At 42.3% G+C, this 25,371-nt stretch overlaps 2 protein-coding genes across 3 annotated transcripts in view; both read right to left on the bottom strand.

Moving 5' to 3' along the window:
- Nucleotides 1–2,898, bottom strand: part of LOC138953986 (mitochondrial import inner membrane translocase subunit TIM50-like) — a 47,215-nt gene extending 44,317 nt beyond the window's left edge. Inside the window, exon 1 of the mRNA XM_070326015.1 lies at nucleotides 2,612–2,898. The gene's annotated coding sequence lies outside the window, so the exon portion shown is untranslated. The remainder of the gene's footprint in view (nucleotides 1–2,611) is intronic.
- Nucleotides 2,899–12,042: 9,144 nt separating this feature from the next.
- Nucleotides 12,043–22,501, bottom strand: LOC138953981 (uncharacterized). Of its 2 annotated transcripts, XM_070326008.1 has the most exons (3): nucleotides 22,330–22,501; nucleotides 19,646–19,814; nucleotides 12,043–12,914 (listed from the first exon to the last, which is right to left on the bottom strand). In XM_070326008.1, exon 3 carries the CDS (start codon nucleotides 12,904–12,906, stop codon nucleotides 12,193–12,195), a length of 714 nt encoding a protein of 237 aa, XP_070182109.1. In that variant the 5' UTR covers nucleotides 12,907–12,914; nucleotides 19,646–19,814; nucleotides 22,330–22,501; the 3' UTR covers nucleotides 12,043–12,192. The 2 variants fall into 2 exon arrangements, with proteins under 2 accessions (XP_070182109.1, XP_070182110.1); XM_070326009.1 differs by lacking the exon at nucleotides 22,330–22,501 and having other exon boundaries at nucleotides 19,646–20,170.
- Between the last annotated feature and the right edge of the window lie 2,870 nt (nucleotides 22,502–25,371).

Here is a 25,371-nt window from a genome sequence, read left to right as displayed (position 1 = left end):
TAATGGGCAAAGTGACCTTGACCTTGATGATATGTGACTAAATGTGGCTCAATATCAGTATATAACATGTGCCCCACACAATTATGAAGTTTGAAAGATTTTTTTCATAGTTCAGGGTCAAGGTCACTTCAAAACATGTATACAATTCAACTTTGAAGGACTCCTGTGACCTTGACATTGAAGCGAGGTCAACCAAAATGGTATCAGAAGATAAGGCTTTCTTTTTCTTGTATACCATACAAAACTAAGCCCGCTGTTTTTAATTTGTTTTCCAGAAAACTGGCACAATGTGAAATTTTGCAGTTTTTAGACCACATTCATTCTCCCTGTGACCTTGACCTTAAGGTAAGGTCAAGGTTCTCAAGTATCTTTTTTGAGCTCTTGGGGTCATACAACATTTTGCAACATTTGGTGTTTCTTCACTTCATAGCGTTCGAGAAAAATCCAAAGGTAATGATTTGTACAGACAGATGAAGACGGGCAACGGACAACGGCTGTACGACCAGGGTGAGTATGTACGCTCACTTTTGCTACACATGCGAGTAGCGGCTATTATCCGTTGTTCACAAAACATTCCTATATAATGTTTGGAAACAATGGTAGGGATAAAAATCAACCGTTTCCAAATGTGCTAAAAAATCAAAAAGACGCGTTCTATAACGGTCAAACGGTCCCTTAACAGACTTGGGCGGGGTCATCTAACGGTTGGCAGACAGCACAAACACCCTGTGACTGCTTGCAAGGAAAAAACAAGGAACTTAGTCGATAAATATCGACAGGGGGCCGACAAATGGTTTAAATGGGAAATGTGTGTATATGGGTGTGGGTCTGAAATCAAGTTAGGTAGTAGTTAACATTTGTTTAAAGAAAAAGAAGACAAGTACAGTAATGCAATATTTATTGTGAAAACCAACGATTGTACAAAGAACATGTGAGGCAACATTATGTCTATGATGGTGTGAAGAAAATTAGTTATGATTTAAACTAATATTATTTAGACTTGAGACGGCCCTTGACTCAGACGACTCTGTAGACGGATTGGTTCCGTCCTAGAGGGCCCCAAAGGGTCGTGATCGTGATTGGCGATTTTTGACCTTTCTGTGACCGTGATTGCCGAAATTTCCATTTCTGTGATCGTGATGGGACTTTGCCCGTGATCCGTGATGACAAAAAAATCAAGTCTCGTGATCGTGATCGTCATTTGTTTTCGTGATCGTGATGGGCATTATTGCAAAGCATTTTATTTTCAACGTACATTTTTCACAGCTGTATCACTCTATGATCCTCTATTCGTCAAGGTGTTCGTGATCGTGAAAACAAAAATCAAGGTAACTGTGATCGTGAAAGCTAAAATTTCCCTTCTCGTGATCGTGATGATACCCCCCCTTTGGGGCCCTCGTCCTAACGAAGAATGCAAGTGCGCAGTAGAACTGCTTACAAAACGATTATAACAAAACACTGATTCCATTATTGAAAAGGGGGTATCAGGTAATGCTATAGTTTTTACAAATTGTAGCAAAGTCGACTAACTTTACTATGCACGACGTTTGCTTGCAAATTACAACACAAACGCGAAAAACTTAACTATTTGTAGAGTTGTAAGGCATTGCAGACAAAGCAACTGCAAGAAAGTGAGGTTTTAGCAGTGTGGAAATCTGCTAAAAACGGTCTTATATCCCTTCCGTTAACATGGTTTCGTCCGGCCATACATGTAGGCTCTTATGACACTGACCCTGAGCTGACCCTGAGGCCCTGAAAAGGTTTTCACGCAAAAATTCTCTCGAAGAACCAAATGGGTTCAGTGCATTTGTGAGTCTGTCACATGTTGAAGGGCCCCATACGGGTTGGAAGAGATAAGGTACTATGATACTATCGTGTTTTTTTGCAAACCTAGTGCACTACCGTTCTCACGAGATAAGTTACTTCTGTTTTGTTCCGTGTTTTTTTGTGTCCAATTGACACCATGTATGAGAGATGAAACAGAAAAGCCTGTTGTGAAAATGCACAAATTTGGAGCAAAAAACCAAACAAAACAAAAGTAACTGTTCTCATGAGAACGGCAAACAACGACACATGTTGACTGCCCTTAGCTAATTGAAGAAATCACCCCACTCCCCTCCCCCCTGCTGCTAGGTACACGTGTACTGAAGTTAACCTCTGGTTTGACCTGTGTGCCAAGAGTCAGATGAGAGAGAGACAAACCGAGAGCGAGCGAGAGAGAGAGAGACACACACACACAGAGACAGACATAGAAAGACAGAAGCGGAGAGACTCAGAGGGAGACACAGACAACTGACATACATACAGAGAGAGAGAGCTCGGAGAGAGAGAGAGAGAGAGAGAGAGAGAGAGAAAATTTAACTGATCTCGTGAGAACGGTTGACGCCTTGCAAGGTTTTGACGGCAACAATAATAATTATTGTAGTTCTGTAAGACGTTATTTCTGTTTCATTTATGTACTGCACGGTCATCTGAAGGTAGAGACAGTCACAACACTGTCACTGAGCTGTCAGCGCTCGCAATGTTTACTATTTCGACAACACGCATGACAGCAACATAAAATGTTCAAGTTGATGATGTACGTTAGCACACATATACACTTTTCTCTTACCTTGTTGTACTTGAAGTTTGTAGTTCCACGTGAACAAAATCTTCTCGCGCAAAAAGTATCCAGTGACCGGATGTTGTGCAAAAGACTCGCCTATTATGATATAAGGGTGCGTCGGTGTACACTATAACGAACGCATCTGTCAACCAAGCAAACATTGACATGTACAACACTTATGTTGACAATAGCTCTCATAAAAAACACGTTTTGTCACGCTTGAGAGCATTTCTATGCAAGTGGTGACTACATTATACGTGGTGACGCGCAAACATTATTGTAGACCCCTTGTGCATAAAAATAGATTCTTCCACATTCTTCCACACAAAGCTTTTGTCAGTTGTTGAGGCCTTGCAAGGTTTTGACAGCAACAATAATTGTTGTAGTTCTCAAAGACTTTATTTCTGTTTCATTTGTAATATGTTGGGAAGACATATTTATGAATTGATCAACAAAATAAAACATAATAAAAAACGACACAACATTGTTAAAATCAGGATTGGCCAACGTTGAACGTTTACGAAGGCCTCAATCTTCACGCGCAAAAACCGTAGACCAGATTAATAGGTGCTTGATTTTGGTATTTTGAATTACATAACATTAAACCTTAGTTGGGCTTCACGGTCATGGCAACAGCCATAATAATATTATATAATGTATAATATTATATTTCAGCATATGTAAATTACATGTCATCATACCAAACTGTCATACATTTTTATTCCTACATTATTCTGATTGATCACAACCAAACCTACTATCCCCATTGGACACATCCAAATGCAAGCGCCTGTTCTTGACAATTTGCTGGGTGGGACTTTGCCAGACACACTGTTTGGCGCATGGCCTGTAGGTAAAATGTAAATAACAATGTATTTTCTAATTTGTGCACAAAAGCTTTTTTTTTTTTTTTTTAACATAACAATGTTTAATGTCACTGTATGTTTGAAAGACCATGGTCACATTTGTAAAACAAATGTTAAATTAGAAAATAAATAACACTTTGGTTCATGATTTTTTCTACACCTGTGCTAAAAATAAGACATAAAAATGTTGGTATATAAGTCACTCAAATACAACTAGGTATGAATGGCTCGGTTTGAGTTTGTTGCAGTTGACCCTGCACATTGCGACCTATCATGTTTTTGCGATTTTGCCGTCACCCCTCCCATAGGGTGACGTATTTCACAACTTCCTGTGTTACACAAACTCTGTGATGACCAATTTTGCCTTCACTCCTCCCATAGGGTGACGGATTTCACAACTTTCTACAGATGAACAATGTATGTTGCCTCCACCCCTCCCATAGGGTGACGGATGTCACAACTTCCTGTGTACACAAACTGATGACGTATTTCACAACAAAATGGCGCTGCCCATGGTCAACCTCGAAACTATCCGTATAGAATGGGGGCGTCCTCGCCCCCATAATAAATCTGGATGGCAGTATGGCTACAACTACGTCGTTTAGTGTAACCATAACCCCTGAATGTATGAACAGCAGAAAAGGCTGTCTTTGACGTCACTGTATAATAAGAAGCACAAAAGGGATTTTTTGGAACTTTCTCTTGGTTGGAGACAAACATGTCCGCAATGCATTCGTGCATCAAGCTATCCATGCAGTCGTTTATTGTTGATTCTTTAGCTCCTCTATGGCAGGGGGATTTTCAATTTGTTTTCCTTCAATTTCACTATGGGAGTTGTTCTTAACATACGTTTGTTAAGAAAATTTTGGCTGATTGTAAAACAGCTGTAATATACGGCAGTCCAGGTTGTCCTTCAACTGTAAAAATGAAATAATGCTCTTTAAAGTATCATTTACAACAGTGGTGGCTGTTTTCACAAGTATGCTACAAAAAACACGACAATACATAATACATAAGGAAAAGCCCTATGTTTGGTCAGTTGGTGAGATAGGTAAATGTTATTTTTGTGTGACAGTTCTGATGGTTTTCAAAGGGCTAATTCTTTGCTTTTCGACATATGCCCAACTGAAAACGCTTTAGCAACTCATGTGCACATGACAACCATCTAAATAGACTACATGTTCGCAGAAAACACAATACTGATTATAGAGGGAAAAATAACGGCTCTTTTTAAAAGCACGTTTAGTAGTGAAGTACTTTTAGGATTGTTTGGAATTTTTTACCAGCAGACACCCTTTCACTGCTGAGTGTCTTAGTATTGTAAGATGTGTGATTTGAATTTTGGTTTAAAGGTGCCTTTGGTTTGAACACCCCTACCCCTACGAGGCAGAAATACAAAGAAATAGAAGGAAATTGAGCCTATTTGGAACCAGACTTTAGAATGTTCCCATGGGGGGATTCACGGTGCGAATGACACTGCGTCAGCTTGTTCATTTATCTTTAGTATTTTCTTCAACTTTAACTTTTAGGACCATGTATGTGGTTGTGGCAAGCTAAATACACAACACGACGACGTCTCGGAAAAATAGTAAGGATTATATAGGGAAAAACAACAGTGTCAGTTAATGTCCGTTTTGAAGGTGTTAGTGGTTGGGGATTTTGAAAAGCATCAGACATGAGGCAGATACAATCCTTTCTGCGTGTTCTGGTGCAGAAAGAGTTTTCAGTATATGTGACGGTATTCGGTACCTCTCGGGTCGTGTCGGTCGAACTCGGTCGGTCATGTGATGGGGCGCGCATGTGCAACGGTGCCTTTCCGCCCACTACTCGCTTCGCTCTCTGGCATGCACGCGGGACACTGATTAGGCATGGCTTACCGCATCGACCTTGTATTGTTGTCATCTGTAGCAGTTTGCTAGACAAGTAAACCAGATGATCGTACCTGATGTGAGTGTAGTTTATGTACGCTCGGAACACGACATGGTGGCAGCGGTGGGATTCTTTACCCAACCGTGAGTTTTGAAATAGTCGAGCATAGTCGTACGGAAGAAGAAGAGCATGCCATTCAAACCGCCTGAACCACTCGACTTTGGGAGGCCCGACCAGTGGCTCACGTGGCGTAAGCGTTTCGAACGCTACAGGGTTGCTTCTAAACTAGACAAAGAACAATTTTCAGTCCAGGTCAGTTCCTTAATCTATGCTATGGGCATACAAGCCGAACAGATCTACGAACAGTTCGAATATGACGAGGACAATGACGAAGCAAAACTGGAGGACGTACTGAAGTTATTTGACACGCACTTCGTTCCACAAAAGAACGTCATACACGTTCGAGCTGTCTTCAACACCAGAAGCCAACACAGCGGCGAGCAAATCGAACCTTACGTCAGAGCCCTGTACGAACTTTCTGAGCACGCAGATTTTCATAACCGCGACGAAGCCATTCGCGACAGGTTCGTCCTTGGTGTGAACGACCGAGAACTCTCAGAAAAGTTACAAATGCAAGCAGACCTGAATTTGCAAGACGCCATTAAGCAAGCCAGGCAGTACGAGCAAGTCAAGAGACAGCTGTCTGAGCAACGTTCCAGTGTTGACGCTGTACACACCGGTACGCAGCGATTCAACAGACGCCCTCGCGGCGGTGCAGGTGCAGCAGGTACCAGCTGTGACAGTGGCAGCAGCGGTCCAGCAACCAAGCACGCCGGTTCCAGGGGTGGATTTCGTCATCCGCGTGGTGGCGGTCGTCGCTTTCCTCAGGAGGGGAGAAGTGACGCATCATGTTCACGCTGCGGACGTGGACAACACAAGAAAGACAGTGACTGTCCAGCAAAAGGGAAGCAGTGTCACGGCTGTGGCAGGTACGGACATTACTTTTCTTGTTGCCGTTCCAAGCAAGTCAACGCTGTCGACGCAGAAGAAGTGTACTACATGGGTGTCGTACACAAGCAGGGAGCTGAACCAGCATGGTACACTGACCTATCATTTGGACGTCGCAAGATCAAGTTCAAGATCGACACAGGTGCAGATGTGACCATCATTTCCAAATCCCTCTACCTGACCCTTGTCCCGTGTCCCAAACTTATCCTCACCTGTGCAGTCATGCACGGCGCAGGCGGACAGATATCCTGCATAGGATTCTTTAGGGACACTACCTACATCAACGGTCAAGAGTTTCACCTGGATATCTATGTCGTCGACAGCAAGACAGAGAGCTTATTAAGCAGAGAAGCCTGTAAACGCATGGGACTTGTCCAACGTCTCGACAGCATACAGCCAGCGTTCGGTGAGTTGGACCAGCAACCAGTCAATTGCCCACCGGCAAAGATCGTCTTGAAAGAGAACAGCCAGCCCTACAGTCTGCACACAGCTCGGAGAGTACCCATACCTTTGATGAAGAAGGTAGAAGAAGAACTGGAAAGGATGAAGAAGGCCGGAATTATTGAGGAAATAACCGAGCCAACAGATTGGTGTTCTCCGATGGTGCCAGTTTTGAAGAAATCTGGAGCGGTCCGGATCTGCACGGACTTGAAAAAGCTGAACTTGTCAGTCAAGAGGGAGAGGTACCCGATTCCGACTCTCGACGACATTTTGCATCGACTCAAAGGAGCGAAGATTTTCAGCAAGCTGGACGCAACGTCGGGGTTTTATCAAATTCCTCTCGACCCAGAAACTGCCAAGTACACAACCTTCATCACGCCATTCGGAAGGTACTACTACAAAAGACTTCCGTTCGGAATATCCTCCGCTCCCGAGATTTTCCAACGTACGATGGAGATGATCCTGAAGGGAGAAGAAAACACGATCTGTTTCTTCGACGACGTTCTCATCTACAGCAACTCAGATGAAGAACACGAGCAGCATCTTGAGAGCTCCATGAAGAAGATTGTCGAGGCCGGGCTCAAGCTCAACAAGGAAAAATGCAGCTTCAAGCAGTCAGAGATCGAGTTCCTTGGTCACGTGATCAACGCCGACGGAATCAGACCAGACAAGAAGAAGATTGATGCCATCATCAACATGCCTGGCCCGACCAACGTCACAGAACTGAGAAGAATTCTGGGCATGATGAACTTTCTGGGACGATTTCTGCCAAACTTGTCGTCAGTCTTGAAGCCTGTCACCGAGTTGCTGGAGAAAGACAAGGCGTGGAACTGGGGACAGCCACAGACACTCGCGTTTTCAAAAGCGAAAGAGCTCCTGACAGCAGCTCCTACTCTCGCTTACTTCGACTTGACTAAGCCGACAACGGTCAGTGCCGACGCGAGCAGCTACGGTATTGGCGGCGTACTCCTGCAGCAGCATGGGGAGAAGATGAAGCCAGTCGCTTTCTGCTCAAGAACTCTGACATCAACGGAACAAGGGTATGCCCAGATTGAGAAGGAGTGTCTAGCTGCTGTGTGGGCGTGCGAAAAGTTCGAACGTTATCTGATTGGTCTGGAGAAATTTACGCTCGAAACCGACCAGAAGCCGCTCATTCCTCTCATCAACACCAAAGAATTGGACGAAACGCCCATCAGATGTCAGCGGATGCTGATGAGACTGATGCGATTCAGCTTGACAGCAAGTTATTCACCAGGCAAGACGCTTGTGGTGGCTGACGCCTTGTCGAGAAGTCCTCAGTCGCCTGTCCAAGAGGGGAGAGAAGAGACATCGGAAGACAGAGCCGATGTTGCCACACTACTGGCGGAAGATGTGGAAGCTCACGTCGACGCTGTCCAATCTTCATGGCCGGTTTCAGACAAAAGACTAGACGAGATAGCAGCACTGAGTCAGCAAGATCCTGTCGTCAAAGCAGCTCTACACTACACGGCCAACGGTTGGCCCAGGTACGTCACTGACGTAGAGCCAGCTCTGAAAGACTACTACGCATTCAGAGGGGAGTTCAGCATACATCGAGGTCTTCTCGTCAGAGGCGTCCGGATCGTCATTCCGCAGGTCTTGAGAGAAGAAATGCTGAACCGGATTCACGAAGGCCATCTCGGGATAACCAAATGTCGAGAAAGAGCAAAGTCGACAGTTTGGTGGCCAGGCATCAACGAAAACATCAAGCAAAGAGTGTCAGCATGTCAACACTGCGAAGAGAAGCAGCCATCCCAAAGAAGTGAGCCACTTATGACAACAGAACTCCCAGACAGACCATTCCAGATGGTTGCTGCAGACTTGTGTGACTTCAAGGGACAGAGTTATCTTGTTCTGATTGACTATTATTCAAGATATCTTGAAATCGCTCATCTTCCGAGAGAGACATCTGAAGTCGTCATTGGACGGATGAAGAACATCTTCGCACACCACGGAATACCAGACGTCGTCGTCACGGACAACGGTTCTCAGTTCACGTCAACAGAGTTCCAGAGCTTCGCAGCAGCATGGAAGTTTACTCACTCGACTAGCAGTCCATACTTTCCTCAGTCGAATGGAGAAGCCGAGCGAGCAGTACAAGAGGCCAAGAAGATTCTCGCTCAAGAAGACCCGTTCTTGGCCCTACTCAGTCACCGGGCTACACCTACGACGCCAACAGGAACGAGTCCAGCGGAGCTAGCACTCGGAAGAAAGATGCGAACGACGCTCCCTACTCTCGCAAGCAATCTCATCCCAAAGACGGTCAGAAGGGATGCGATCAAGGCGCGGGACGAGCAAGCAAAGCTCAGAAACAAGAGTGACCACGACAGACGTCATGGGACAGAGACCCTGCCGCCACTAATACCAGGTGACACTGTTCTCCAGAAACTAGACCACGAAAAGTCCTGGGGAAAACCAGCAACAGTCCTGCGTCAATGTGCACCACGGTCCTACGAGATACGGTCAGAAAGGGGACAGTATCGTCGGAACAGACGACACCTCAGATTGTCTTCCCGACAAGTGTTAGACAGGCCTACCATGACCAACATCCCTGTCCTTTACCCTGTCCCAACCCAACAGAGTCCTGTTCCTGAAACGCCAAGCCAGCGCAATGCAGATCAGCCAGGTCTTCGTTCTCCGGAACCTCCACCGACGCCTGGGTCCCCGCGACGTCCTCCAGCGGCGCCTAACCCAGGGCAGCAAACGTTGACTCCGGTCATCAAAACCCGCAGCGGACGAACTGTGAGACCACCGTCCCGCTTCGAAGAGTGAACCATCGACTCCGCAGATCAACAGCAAATAAACAATGACTGTTTCGGTTCCGGTCGAAAGATTCGTTACTGAAACCCCTATTGAACTTTAATTTTAAATGATAACGATAACGTTTCGTTTCATCAAGATCATTATATCTTTTTATTTGAAGGGGGGAGATGTGACGGTATTCGGTACCTCTCGGGTCGTGTCGGTCGAACTCGGTCGGTCATGTGATGGGGCGCGCATGTGCAACGGTGCCTTTCCGCCCACTACTCGCTTCGCTCTCTGGCATGCACGCGGGACACTGATTAGGCATGGCTTACCGCATCGACCTTGTATTGTTGTCATCTGTAGCAGTTTGCTAGACAAGTAAACCAGATGATCGTACCTGATGTGAGTGTTGTTTATGTACGCTCGGAACACGACAGTTTATGCATTGGGGTGACCAGTAGATACCGTTTTACAACCATAGCCCCAAACGACATTTACAGAGCCCAAAGAAGGATTAGGGTCAATTTCAAAGCCACTTTTCCATATGAAGCGCCAACTTTATATGAAAATGTGTTTAATAAACATCAAAGGACTGAGGTTGAACTTTCTGAAAAGGGACATTTTAAACCTAGTCATTGTCACTTCAACGTTGTTCTCTTATTTGCTTGGACTATTAGTCTCGACATGGTTCGCAAAATGTGCCAACAGTACTTTTTTTTTGGTTTTTTTTAGAAACGAAAATAAAGTGTTAGGGTCGGCGGGAAAAAAAGGGTACGTGGGGTTACTCTAAACTACCATATATTCTTTATTTGGCCTTAGACAATTTACTTTGACAAGGGAATTATACAAGCTGTATTGTCTCTGTTCTTCCCCCATTAATTGCTCTGATTAGAAGTGTGGCTGAAAGAGTAGTGCATGTAAAGGAATGCAGGAGTGGATGTAATCTGGTTAGATTTGAGTCAGATAGGCAATGACATATATGTTTGTACGTCACATACTCACCATGACTTAGCACTGGTTTGATTATTTTTCTGTCTACTGATTGGTATGCTTAGGTTTTTTACCATCCGATCTGGTACAAGTGGACTTCAGGATAGACGTACATAGATTGCAACTCGTCAGGAAATGTCTCTGAGGAGTCTGTCGATATTATCTTCTCCCCCGAAAGCGGCGTATAGCTGCCTGAATGGCGAGGTAGAAACGGTCATACACGTACACATCCAATCGTGTAAAAACATGAGTGAACGTGGGAGTTTCAGCCCATGAACGAAGAAGAAGAAGAGGATGTCATCTTCAAGGCAAATTAATGAGAGCTTTAAACAAATCGCTCGGATCACGGAAGTATAATTTTGTCAGTGTTTCGTTCTTTCTTTTGACTGAAGGAGTTAATGCAAATAAATGTGGAAGTGAATGTGTCAAATAGGTAATAATATATGTGTGTTTATCCAACATGTCTGTGCAAATATCCTGTTGTAGTTTTCTGTCTTAATTTATAATGATTTTAATCACGTGCACACACACACACACATACACACACACACACACACACACACACACACACACACACACACACACACACACACACACACACACACACACACACACACACACACACACACACACACACGTAAACACATTTTTATCGATACGAATTCACATTTTGTTTGCGTTATTTTTAAAACGTTACCAGCCAGCAAGCAAATGTTACAAACGCGGACGAAAAACACCAATTACATAGCTGAATCGTACACGCAGCATTCCAACATGGATAGTACTCATGAGTTTCTATTGTAACTTCACACATCTATTTACACAATTCAGCTTCACCAACTTAAGACAAAGGTGAGTAAAATATTTGTAACACTACACTTTTTGTTGATAAGAGTGCTAATGAATATGAATACATATTTTTTATGCAAAGGTCACACACACACACACACACACACACACACACACACACACACACACACACACACACACACACACACACACACACACACACACACACACACACACACACACACACACACACACATACACACAGAATGATGCGGCACGCATTTACCCACGCGTGCGAACCGACACACACAGTGAAAAGTAAATATCAAGTTGCCAATGCAGGATCACTTTAGAGCACAAGTGTTCGGCATGTTATCATCTGTTACCTTCCCCCCTCCCTCTCCCCACGCCTCCCCCTCCACCCCAATACCGCAAGACGACAAGTCGTACATTGGTACATTCAGTCTTACGTTGTATATAAAAAGTGACACATTTGTGCAATCAGTTATCACAGTAATCACTGACAGATCAAATTGAATATCATGTAACATGAACTTTTTACAAAGTTGTTATTTTTCAGGTCTTCTGGGAAAGGCACCATCACAGCACAACTTCAGAAACAGCCACAACAGGTTTTCTGAGCAGACGTTTGTTCACAGGGTCGCCATAGTTGATGGCCCAGTCACGTGGCCTGTTAGCCTCGTTCCTGTCTCGCATCTGGCGCCCGACCTGCTTCAAGCCTCGCAGCCGTTCCTGGATGGTTGTTCTCGGAGACGTGTGTCCTTCGCGGCCGAGACGAGATTTGCTGGCAGAGACGCTGCGATTGGTTTCTTTGCCGGAAGACTGCACTGAAGCCTGTGTTTAAGACAGAACGTGGGTACTGTTAGACTGTAGCGAGCCTGAGGAGACTTGACTCCTAGGAGATAGCATCGGCTCATCTACTCCCCCTTCTGATCCTCCTTCAAGAGGAATGGGGTCGCTGGTAACATCTACATCCGACACCCCGAGGCGGTGGTAGCTCTGAGGTCTTCTGCAAGGGAAGTAACGACAGGGGCTGAGGGGAGACAACGCTCTGAAGCGACAGGATAAGTCCCCACAAGTGTCTTCTTGTTCTGTGTTACCGTTAACATGGCGGACTCTCATTGCTGATCTTCCTCGTTCCGATGCAGAGAAAACCTGAGAGTGGTTGGCGGACCCTTTCAGTGCAAACTGTACATTGCTGCTGCCTGCTTTGTGCTGATAGAAACCATAGTTCTCTGGAACTAAATTTTGAGCTGGAACTACAGTCATTTCTCGCGGCGGAGGATCATCCGTAGCCAGAGACGGCAGCGTTCGCGGACGCGGAGGATTGTTCTGTCTGCGCTCAAGGCCCTCGTGTTCGATGTCCTTGGAGGCCTCAATCTCCTCAAGGATGGCTTGCTTGGTGCGTCTGAGCGTGCGGGCGTTCTGCTGCTCGTTCTTCTCCAAGGCGTTGAGCTGACGTCTGAGCATGGTCATGGCGTTCTTGTTGAGCTGGCGAGCGTGGAGGGAGGAACGCTCGCGCTGCTTCCTCAGGCGTATGCTGAACGGGTCCATGGTTTACACTGAAATGAGAGAGATGGCAAATAGGATAATTTAGCTGGTAGTATAGTAATTATACTGGCTGATGTTAGGAGGAAAGTAATTCTGCTCGCAGATGTTTGGGGTAAGTAGATGTTAGGGCCAAAGAAATTTCACGGGACAGTTGTAAAGTAATTCTACTTGTAGTGGTTAGTGCTATAGTTATTCCGGGTACTGACAGACGTTAAAGGCAAAGTAATTTTCCCGCAAGATGTTTGTGGCGAAGAAATGTCACTGGAAGATGCTAGTAGCAACGTAATTCTAATGGTAGTTGGTATTGGCAACGTAATTCTACTGACATATGTTATTGACAACGTAATGAATTTACTGACATATGTTAGTGGCAAAGAAATTGTTCTCATAGATGTTAGTAGGGAAGTAATTGTATTGGAGGATGTTAGTAGCTAAGTAATTCTGTTGGCAGACGTTAAAGTGGCAATGCAATTCTACTGGTGGATGTTAGTGGCAAAGCAATTCTGTCGGCACGTGATGTTATAGTGGCAATGTAATTCTATTGTGGCTATATATTTTTTATAAGCAGTTGTGACAGTGGCAATGCAATTCTACTGGCAGATGTTAATTAGAGCTAATCAAATTTTATGTGTGTGTTTATGAATAAAATACTGTGTAAACCAAATTCTATTGGTAGATGTTGTAGTGACAATGTAATTTTGTGTCTTCTTTTTATCTTCTTGCACACACTTTTAACAAAGTGCAACAGACTAATCACCCGCAGATAATTCGACAAATCTTGCGGGGCGTCAAAAGTCTACACAAAATAATTAAATCAGGCCAATTATTTGTTTATTTGTCTGTCAGTCTGTCGCTTTCGCTGTGTTCCTGGCCATGAAGAAGAATTGACTGCAAGAAGATTTAGGTGACCAGAAGTCACATTGTCTTAATCCCCTAGCAAGCACTCAATTTCTTGTATGTTATATATGTTTATTTTAATGTAAACATGATGTTTATACATGTTTATGTTTATTTTCATAGGTTTATGGGCATATTGTTGAGAAAAAAATCAAAGGCTATTAACCATAGAATGTCATTTACGTTAATTCTTGAAGAGAGAAGTTGCAGAACATTAAAGAAAAAGTCACTCACTGTAACTCAGGCTTTACACCGTATTTGTCAGTAAAAGAAAAGAAAGCCTTTTAATTTAGAACTGGAAACGATAACATCAGCAATAGAAATGACAAACATAAAATGAACAGGGAAAGGAAAACAATAGTACCACAACAAGCAGCTTAAACACAACTCACATTATAGCCTCCCGAGCATGAACACTTTTTCTGTTCACTCATCCAAAAGACTTTGCCATTTTTTTTGACAAAATCATCAGGCTCAAACAGGCGATGCAAAAGTCCCACGCTTTGAAGTAAGTTACTTCACATATGTAGGTCACATAAAAGCTGCCCCACTGAAGTTATGCACTGTAGAATTCACCATGTTTCTTTCTATCGCCTAACCAATACATTGGCATCAGCATGAATGCCTACCCTTTTATGTTCCTGTCAACATTCACAACGGCACGGGAAACAATTAGCGGTGTATAGCTGGTCCCGTGCAGTCGCTTAGGATATGGCAATTACCTGGAGTCTATGTCTAACTCGAAGAACAAAAACAAAGGAGGAAATTGTTTGGTACCAACACCTCAATGCATTTGACTTCGTAATAGCTTCGTTGCTTGTTTTGAATCTAGAGTGTGCTCAGTCCGTAAGTGCCCAGTTGAGTCTTGTTGACATTCCTACTGTAAACGGCCGTGTTATGAAGTTTAGCAGACATATGTGCTCGAACAATGAATGATAGAGGTATTTATGAAGTGTGATTAAAAACTAATATTTCTTCTTCTTCTTCTGCGTTCGATGTTGGTGGCCGTGCTAGATCCTCAGACCAGTGGCTGCCAGGAAGTCCGCAGTCTTGCGCAGTTACTAATATTTCTAATAACTGGACATTTTTAAGTGTCTAACCTATGGCTCTAGGCCCTTTGCAAAAGAACATATACAGAATAGAACATATAAATGTACACCCTACATAAAACTCAATTAACCATACGGACACAAATCACCACATGTACTGTTCACACAATATTCATATATGCTAAGCACACTAGGCTATATATACACACATACCCAGCGAACACTTTCTTTGGTTAGGTTTTCAACGTAACTTAACCTTCAATGGATGTATCATTATTATCCTTAAAACATGAAATGTGAGAAAATGTTTATATTGGTTTTGGGTTCAGGGCCCACGCACGTTACTCCCAATGATGATAAAGTCACGCATGGTACGTTATGTTAACGGTTTGCGTACAACAAACATACAGTTTAGCCCAGACGTTTGTCATCGGTCATCGAAGTATTCATAGTTAAAATGGTCACTTTGGCTAGAATTCAATCAATCAATCAATTAATCAATATGAGGCTTATATCGCGCGTATTCCGTGGGTACAGTTCTAAGCGCAGGGATTTATTTTTTTATCTTTTTATTTTTATTTTATGCAATTTATATCGCGCACATATTTGAGGCGCAGGGATTTATTTATGCCGTGTGAGATGGAATTTTTTTAACACAATACATCACGCATTCACATCGGCCAGCAGATCGCAGCCATTTCGGCGCATATCCTACTTTTCACGGCCTATTATTCCAAGTCACACGGGTATTTTGGTGGACATTTTTATCTATGCCTATACAATTTTGCCAGGAAAGACCCTTTTGTCAATCGTGGGATCTTTAACGTGCACACCCCAATGTAGTGTAAACGAAGGGACCTCGGTTTTTCGTCTCATCCGAAAGACTAGCACTTGAACCCACCACCTAGGTTAGGAAAGGGGGGAGAAAATTGCTAACGCCCTGACCCAGGGTCGAACTCGCAACCTCTCGCTTCCGAGCGCAAGTGCGTTACCACTCGGCCACCCAGTCAGGTCACGGATAGAATTTTCGACGTGCCGGTCAAGCATGCAATTGATTGATCTGTTGAATTTGAAAATAACTCATCCTTTCTATAAGTGATCGGCACGGTCCAATATATTCTCCATGCGGCTGTGCTGATTCCAGCCAAGATTATTGCTTCCTAGTGTTGAACGTTTACGTAGATGAAAAGATTCATAGCATACACCTGTGATATTTGTGGAACTGGGCAGGTACTGTAAGCAGGTAGGTGAGTACCGTATCGTGACTATAGGCTACACTTGGCTTCTTAAGTCGAATTCAGTGAACTCCGCCCGCCTGTACAACGAGTGCATGACACACGTACGTACGTCGAGATTATAGTAAATCGTTTATGTCAACAAAGCTGTTTTTGCCAAGTCGTTTTCTGGACTGGATTTAAGTTTGCACCAAACTGACTTTGCTGACTGTGAAATATATCGACAAATATTACGATGGTACTTTTATTTATTTATTTATTTATTTATTTATTTACTGATCTATCTTTTAACCAAAAAAACTTATTTATCTATTCATTTATCATTGATTGATGCTTGATTGGTTGAATGATTGATTGATCGATTGCTTGGTTGATTGATTGATTGATTGACTAATTTATTTATTGATTGATTGATCGATTAATTCAATCATTCAATTATCAGTCATTCATACATTTATTGATTTATTTATTTAGTTATTCATTGATTCATTCATTTATGTTTTTCTGTAAAATTATATTATTTATGTTTTCTGAAATACGAAAAAAAAACCAGTTTAAAGAAGAGATTTAGAATAGGATAGAATGCAAACAATAAAATACATTCAAATAAACAATAACAACAATAATACGTTTTCTGAGCAAATGTCTGGACACAGGGTGGCCAAAGTTGATGATTAGAAGACATGTTCTTTATTTTAGTACATAGTAATATGTTTATAGTAAAGCATTTACATTTTTGATATAACAACAGGTTTTGTTATGTTGTTTGTGTAAAAAGTTTGGTTTAAGTTTATAAAAGACCTTTACATAAAGCAACAGAGCTTATTTCCCAACTACTGTCAAACGTTTGACCGACAAGTATGTTGTGTTGCTTGGTCTGGTACTTCATTGACAGTTGTATTGTGTTGTTGTTCATTTGTGTCGGGTAAGCCCGTGTGTGGTGCGTGTGGGTGGGGTCACACAAACCTCTGGTGTTTTGGTTTCTTTACAAAGACAGCTAAACAGGAAACTGAAATCGGATTATTTCTGGGATTAACTATGCTTATTGTTATTAAATGTACAAAGACCCTCAGAGAGGAACGTATTTTCTTCACCTTGTATGTCTTTCCTCTTTTGATTTATTCTGACTTTACAGTGTACCTGTTAACTGACTTTACAGTGTACCTGTTAACAGGTACACTGTAAAGTCATAATAAATCAAAAGAGGAAAGACATAAAAGGTGAAGAAATGATTGCAAATACCTGAACTAGCTTACTGTCAAATACCGTTTTCAAAATAACTTCACTGTGAAGTTTTAAACTTGAGTGTATGCATACACATATACGTTAACAATGACGGGATGATTGTATGTCGTATTTAAAACAATTGAGAAAGCAAAGAGCAACCTGTGAAACGCACTATAGGGAGCGAAATTAGTTGGATGACAACAAGAAATTTATGCCTGAAAATTCATGTTTTTGTGAATAAATGGAATTACAGAAGAAACAACCGGTTAAATTACAGTCACTCAGTCGGTCGATCGATCAATCCATCCACCAATCCCACATCCATTCATCCAGCCAGCCATACAGCTATCAGCCAATATTAGTTTAACGTCCTTCATGCCAAGTCAATGAGTGCAAACATTTAACATCTATGAACGTTTTGTTGTTGTTGTTGTTGTTGTTGTTGTTGTTGTTGTTGTTGTTGTTGTTGTTGTTGTTGTTGTTGTTGTTGTTGTTGTTGTTGCGTAAAACAAGTAATCTTTGTTAAAATAAGGTTTATATTGTGTCCAACTATTTGATAATTGTGTCATTCCAAACGTCATGTAAGCTTTAACGTTATAAAGAGATTATGTTCAATGATTATCTTTGTCATTTGAAGACTAAACTTTCTAAAATCCTGGAATATAAACACACTTTTAATATGAAGTACTTCGTGACCCTAACTATAAAGTAGGGGAAGGGCTCCTAATATGGACCGGCTCCTAATATGGACCACCTTCTGTTCTGACAAACTAACGGCGAGCGCTCAAAACAACTTCATTCGTTGTATTCACCCTCTCCAGACTCCGGATAACAGCACATGCCAAAACTGTTGCAGAAACACAAACCTCAAAACCGTTAGGCTTTTTCTCTTTTTTTTCTTCACTTTTGGCAGCGTTCACTCTAAATTTGCCGCCTAAAACGGACTCGTTTCTGTCCACAGCCAAAGCTGTTATCACACAAAAATTGCTAAATATGACAGCTAAGACCGTATTTGTTACGTTTCAGCAGTGTTGACCCCGAGTTTCTATGGAAACAAAAATAATAGCAAAATATCAAAGTATGTGTGTGTCCCCTAATATGGACCACCTTCAACAAATCGTAGAAAATAAAAGCTAAAGGCTATTTTCATTCATTCATTAAGAAGCTTGCTGAAAATAACTTATAACAAGCCCTCGAGATTTCTTAACATATATAAAATTGTCTTCTTTTCGTGGTAGTTGATAATTTCACTTATTTTCACTCTGTTTTGGATAAGCTTTTTTAGTTTCCTGGTGTGCTTCAAGTAATGTTCTCATCAACCCGAAACAGGTAAATCTAAAGCATATTTTAATTAGTCTGACTTACACCCTAAGTTGTGTCATGTTATGTTGAAGTATAGGGGGCTTTTTACAGTGATTAGTTAAGGCCTCTTCAGGCCCAGGCACCTAATATGGACTATTTGTTATTTTGTTTCTGTTTTAAATTGTTGCTGAATGTTTATCAAAGTTAATTCACTCTAATTCGGCCTAACGATTAACCTAAGGCTAAGAGAGAAGGACTACCAAACACAAAATGAAACTTCTTCGCAAGAAAACAAGCTAGTTATCAACATGAAACAAAAAGTGGTCTATATTAGGAGCCCTTTTCACAACAAGACATTGTGGAATTCCTTGCTCAAAATCACGTGATTGAGAGTTTTTCTCAATTATATGACCGTGGTAGTGAGAGTGTTCTATGGTCTGAACACTTTTAAGTGTTGAAAAATGGTTACAGCAGGGTAAACACATTTATGTCTTCACCACATGCGTTCGGCTTTGCATGTAATAGTATGTTCAAAACTGGTTTCAAAAAGTGTGTTCAAAACTGGTTTCAAAAAGTGTGTTCAAAACTGGTTTCAAAAAGTGTGTTCAAAACTGGTTTCAAAAAGTGTGTTCAAAACTGGTTTCAAAAAGTGTGTTCAAAACTGATTTAAAAAAGTGTGTTCAAAACTGGTTTCAAAAAATGTGTTCAAAACTGGTTTCAAAAAGTGTTTTGAAAAGTGGAACACTTCAGTGTAGAGTGTACAGCCGAGAAAAATATAACGCAGGACAAAATATTCACAGACGTAATGCTTACCATATAGACAATTCAATGACACAACTGGATTTGACTTCATCTCGTCAGATTATAAAGATCAGTGTAAAAGTGGCTTTTCAAACACGAACTGAAATTTCTGTCCAGTAAGAGTATTTGAATCAAACAGCAACGGAAACAACCATGCTTTATGGCGCTGGACAGCTTGAATAAAGGCTCGTTACATAATCGTTGCAAACTGTTTTACATTTTCAAACTTACCTTTGAATATAGAGTTAAAGCCTCAACGGTCACAAGCAGGTCACACTTAAACGCAGTATAGGCTCCAAGCTGTCGAAGAACTCTGACAAAATGCTTCTTATTTCCTCACTTGTGTCTCTCCTTCTGACTATAGTCAGAACGGACTTAGCGCCACTCGGGAGTAAAAGAGCTGTAAAAGATCAAGCAATTGTGTCAGTCTCAAAAGGTTTTTGCACCCTCACTTAGAAACACTAAACTACACAGAGGGCTGTAGAAATGAACAATCGTTCTTGTCTCGAAAGCATTTTTATCCTCCGACTCCAACGACCATAAATACAGGACCACTGCATACAGAGAGAACTATAACAATGAACACTCGTTTAAGTCTCCTAAGCTTTCCGTTCCCTGATGTGAAACCACTTAACTGCACAGAGGGCTGTAAAACGAAACACTCATTCTGTTCTCGAAAGCTTTTCTCGTTTTCTTACTTGAAACCCCATATATAAAGACAAAACACCGAGAGCTGTAAAACTGGCAATCTTTTCAGGCTCAAAAGCTTTTTTGTTTCCTGTCTAGGAACCAACGACTGGGCCGTGAGCTGTAACAGACTAGTGAACAATCGTTCTCGTCTCAAAAGCATTTTTGTCCCCCCGTCCCCCCCCCTCCCCGCCCGTCCTCACCTTCCCTCCCTAACTTAAACCACTTATGGATCGACGTTCAGTTAAAACCGCCATGCAAACAAACCGGCGAACAAGTCCATAACCACACAATATATTTCTCAACCCCTCGTACGCTGACAGTCACAAGGGCAGTCGAGCTAGTCGACTTAACGGTGGAGTAGCGCAAACTTCTGAAAGACCCCACGCAACGGCGTATACCGAACGCAGTCTGTCGAATACTGCTTAGACCTCTCGTCGCCCCGACCTCCATACCCTTTTGTGCATAAATCAAACACGTTTCGATTTTTTGACAGGTGTATATTATGCAGCAGGGGAAGCCTGACACACAAGGTTTCCCTTAGTTCGATACAAAATTATTGAATTCTGGAGTGTTCAATGCAAAATTATTGAATGCAGAAGTGTTCAATACATTTTATAGAGTGGTCTTAGCGAATATAAACTCCGAAGAATTTATACAAAACTCTTATATGCTTGAGTCTTCAAGACATTTTAAAAGATAGAACAGCTCTGAGTTGAGAACAGTGAACGGTTTTGTGTCAGCCCGAAAAAGTTGCAGTTATCTGGCACCATGCGGCGAAAACGGGTTTCCGCCTTGTTAGCTATAATCCATTTTACTCTGCTTGTGGATATAAAGTTTAACAATGAAAACAATACCGACAGCAAACTATGGGCAGTGAACTTTGTTCTTTTTTCAGACAAGAACCTGTATGTCCCAAAGCATTGAACAAGGGGCTGAAAGTTTACCAGGGTTTGCTAGTGTGTGATAGGGTTCGTGTCCGTCTGAAGATGTTAGTTTCTTTGTTAGTCCTGTGTTGACAACTCTTCGACAAGCGCTTTGAACTGTACCCACGGAATACGCGCTATATAAGCTTCATATTGATTGATTGATTGATTGAAAAATACATTGGGTGGCTGTTGGGTTTTCATTTTCATTTTGGAGGTCTTAACATTTTTGGGGGGTCCACTGTTGTTTTTTTGTACCGTATAGTTTAAACGTCAAAGTGATTGGCTGAAATCGGTTAAGGGAAATGCTTTCGAGGCTGAAATGACTGCTCATTTTTATAGGTCTCGGTGCGCATAATCTTAAAATGGTCAGTTTTGTGTTTTCCATTACTTTTTTCAAGATTGTTAATTTGCTAGGAGATAATGAAAACACAAATTTCTCAGCGTTGTTTTACGTTAATGAGTGTTATCGCAGAAATACTGATATTACTTACATCTTGAATCTTTTTTTCCCGCTACAAATATGAACAGACGTACGGAGCAATTTAACATTCCTAATTAAAAAAACCCATTAATTAAAATCCGCTATTTATCACTTTTCATAAAACTTATCTTTTCTACAAACTACACTTTAGACGAAAACAGCCCACCGCGACAGAAAACAAACACACAAATCGTTGCACATAATAGGAATTCTATGATGTCTGCAGACGGCTTATTTGATCTTACCACGTACATTACTGATCAAAGAAGGTATTTCACGTAACCAATGTAATAATAATAATAATAATAATAATAATAATAATAATAATAATAATAATAATAATAATAATAATAATAATAATAAATAACTTTTCTATAGCGCGAGTCCCATCAATTGGCTCCAGGCGCTTTACAAATTCATTATAGAATAAACTAGCACAAATCAACAAGCATACAAAGCATACATTTAACTGAGACATAACACTAAGATCCCAAGCACTAACCAAAACTTAGCGTACAATGTTAAAAGTAAATGGCTCAACATGATAGCGTGCATAACAGAGCGTAACTATTACAGCCCACGCAGGACATGCAAACAAAAGCTCTCCACATGAAAAGCATTGGTGCATTTACACCCAGCAAGATACATTTGGTCGTTAATGTAATGCTTCAGTTGTTATGATTGTAGTGTTAATACTTCAGAACGGACTCGTGCAACGTCAAAACCGTACGGACATCTGATTAGCCTACTTTGCGCTTGTTAGTTTGAATACACTTTACAACAGAGAATGTCGTAGTTAAGCGTTTGGAAAATCTTACCTGTTTTATACGTGAGATGAGATCGTTGCAGTCAGAAGACTGTCCTTTTCTTGGTTAATTCAGCAGCTGGTCTCCGACTGTGAGCAAAACTAAACTGAAAAGTACTGTTCTAACGCCACCCGTCCTTGCAATGTCTTCATACTGCCTTGCCCCGCCATCCCCTCAACCATTCACCCACCCACTCACCTACCCATGCACCGTTCAACGAACTCAACCTCCCCAACGACAGGTACATAATTAAAGCAAGGATCACCAGACAACCAACCTCTACCTGCTGACCCACCCGCCCTTAAGACCCCTTTCAACCCACCCACCCCCCCCCTCAACCCACCACACACACACACACCCCAATCGGATCATCACTTTGCCTAAAGTCTACTACCGTCGTAGACCATCATATCATAGAACCCCCCTCCCCCCCCCCCAAAAAAAAAAATCCGCTCAGACCCCTGCCGCTTCCCCAACCCCCAACGTTCAATTCCTCTAAATCCAACCTGTCCCCACGCTTCTGTCCACAAAGATAAAACCCCACTGCGTATATCTATAGGACTAGGTAAGTAAATCTCAACCAACTTAACTGGATACGGCCCCCCCCCCCACCCCCCCCCCCCCCGACCCCCCCCCCCCCACCCCCGACCTCCAAAGCCTACGTACGTCCAAGTTCGTCTCATTGTTCTGTTTAGTGAACCCAAACTCATATGGCTAGGTCTCTCATCGGCTCATTAGATTGTACACAAGGAGTCGCAAGGGTAGGCACACAGAAACTGTGGAACAAAATGGTTTAATTAAACCATATAGCTTGTCGCTTACGGCTCTGTGGCAAAATAGTCTTGATCAATGTGTTGCAAAATGCGACATTTCTGAAAAGTGACCGCCCCTTAGACGCTTCAAACAGACAACGTGCCGTTAAATAATGCAAAGCGTATTCTGATGAAGACTTTTAAAATCCTCTAACCCGATTATACCTATAAAATACGAGCGATACTGTGCCACTTCGCATTGCCACCTGCGCGGATAGTATTTGTAACCGTTCTTACCGATATTGGACAGATAACAATCCAAACGCTACCCTTCTGATACTACTCGTCCTTCTACCCACACCCTCTCCCCCGTCTTTCGAATTCTACCTCCCCGACGACATGTAAATCTACCCCTCCCCTACTACGCTCACCCCTCCCCCTCCTTCTCCTTCTCTTGACTCATTCAATTCCAAAAAGTCAGAATACAGAATACAGAATACAGTATTTATTGAGCCAAGTGACATTAAAAAACATTTAAAGCACAAGGAATTTCGCGTAGTGTTGGTAAAATCACGCACACACACACACCCACACACACACTGACACACACACACACACGCCCACACATACACTGTCCCACACAAAAAGTCCACACGGTTCTGTATACAGTGGGACACCAGTTGGGGTTAAGACCTCTATGTTCAGACCTTCTTCGACTGTTTCCTCAGATTGCCTCTGTAAATAGACGAATTCTGAAAATAACTCTGTGTCAGGTTTTCTATGGGTTGTGGAAGCCGAGTTGCTTTCCCTTGATACACCCCCGGTATGGGGGTGTGTATAGGATTCGGTCGATGTGTTTGTTTGTGTGTTTGTGTTCGCATATAGATCTCAAGAATGAACGGACCGATCGTCACCAAACTTGGTGAACAGGTTCTATACATTCCTGAGACGGTCCTTACAAAAATTGGGACCAGTCAAACACACGGTTAGGGAGTTATTGGTGGATTAAGATTCTACAAGGACTTATAGAGGGACATATTAATGGTCAAAGGGAAATAACCTTCTCAGTTGGTGGCAGTGAGAATGGTTATTTCCCTTTGACCAACGGGGGTGTTTTTCCTACCTCGGAGGAATTTCTTGTTTTTTTAGGTGTCTCCATAGAAACACTGAGGCAAGGTACACATGACATTGTGGGCTTGCCGCCTCAATGTTTCCATGGAAACAAGGAAAAGTAGCTCTTCCACAACCAATACAAACTTCAATAACAGCGTCATTTCCGAGCATCGTCTATTTACCCTCAATTGTTTTTGTTTTTTGGGGGGAATACCTCATCTTTTTAGGACAAAATTACATTGAATTTGGAGGGGATAGGTGGGGTGTGCCGAAGAAAATTTTCCATTTTTATGTAACATTTTAATGGACGATAAAGTGTTGTTATTGTTATTGTTATTGTTATTGTTGGTAGGTGAAAGAGGTTCAACTGTACACCTGGACGCGGGTACCCGTAACTTACCTTTAAGTAAGTAAATCTCAACCAACCACAGATTGTCTGGATCTTTGCACCGAAGACGACCCTCAAACGTATCGTCTAAGTTCATCTCAATGTCGTGTGTGGTGAACCCGAAATCATAGGGTCTTTTAGTTCTTTTGTGCCGGGGCCGCTCCTCTCAATGCTGTTGTTATTAACTACAGGTGTGGGGGGCCCCTTGTGCCTTTGAAATCGTTGACAGAAATCCTCTCGGCTTATGACAGTGGCGATATTATTGATACCGATCTTTGGCTTTGTGTGTGTGTGTGTGTGTGTGTGTGTGTGTGTGTGTGTGTGTGTGTGTGTGTGTATGTGTGTGTGTGTATATGCGTATGTGTGTGAGTGTGTGTGTAGGTGTGTGTGTGTGTGTGTGTGTGAAAAAGGGAGAACGATAGAAGAGAGAGAGGGAGAGAGAGAGAGTGTGTGTTCATACGTGCTTGTGTGTGTTTGTCAGTGTGTGTTTGTGTGTGTGTGTGTGTGTGTGTGTGTGTGTGTGTGTGTGTGTGTGTGTGTGTGTGTGTGAGGACAATTCATTCAGGGTGAATAATGTGACCAGTGCGCAGTTTTCAATAATCACGATGCCTGAGTCGTTGCCCTCTTTTAGTCAGGCCATGCGATGCGTGTGGCCGACGTGTGCACAAAGATAAAATCCTCTATTGTTATCTGGGACTTTTATTGTCAGGGACCCGGCGCTTTTCGTGTGTAGCGTTTAGTTCCATGAATTTTTGCCAGGACATTATCGCCATTCAATATAATTATAATTAAACTGCTGGT

This window comes from Littorina saxatilis, linkage group LG17, assembly GCF_037325665.1.
Source record: "Littorina saxatilis isolate snail1 linkage group LG17, US_GU_Lsax_2.0, whole genome shotgun sequence".
NCBI lineage: Eukaryota > Metazoa > Mollusca > Gastropoda > Littorinimorpha > Littorinidae > Littorina > Littorina saxatilis.
The sequence above is the reverse complement of the archived record's forward strand: the minus strand, read 5'-3'. Positions and strand labels throughout refer to the sequence as shown.

Excerpts from the sequence above, each read along its gene's own strand:
- LOC138953981 (XM_070326008.1), bottom strand. The coding sequence starts at position 12,906 with ATGGACCCGTTCAGCATACGCCTGAGGAAGCAGCGCGAGCGTTCCTCC.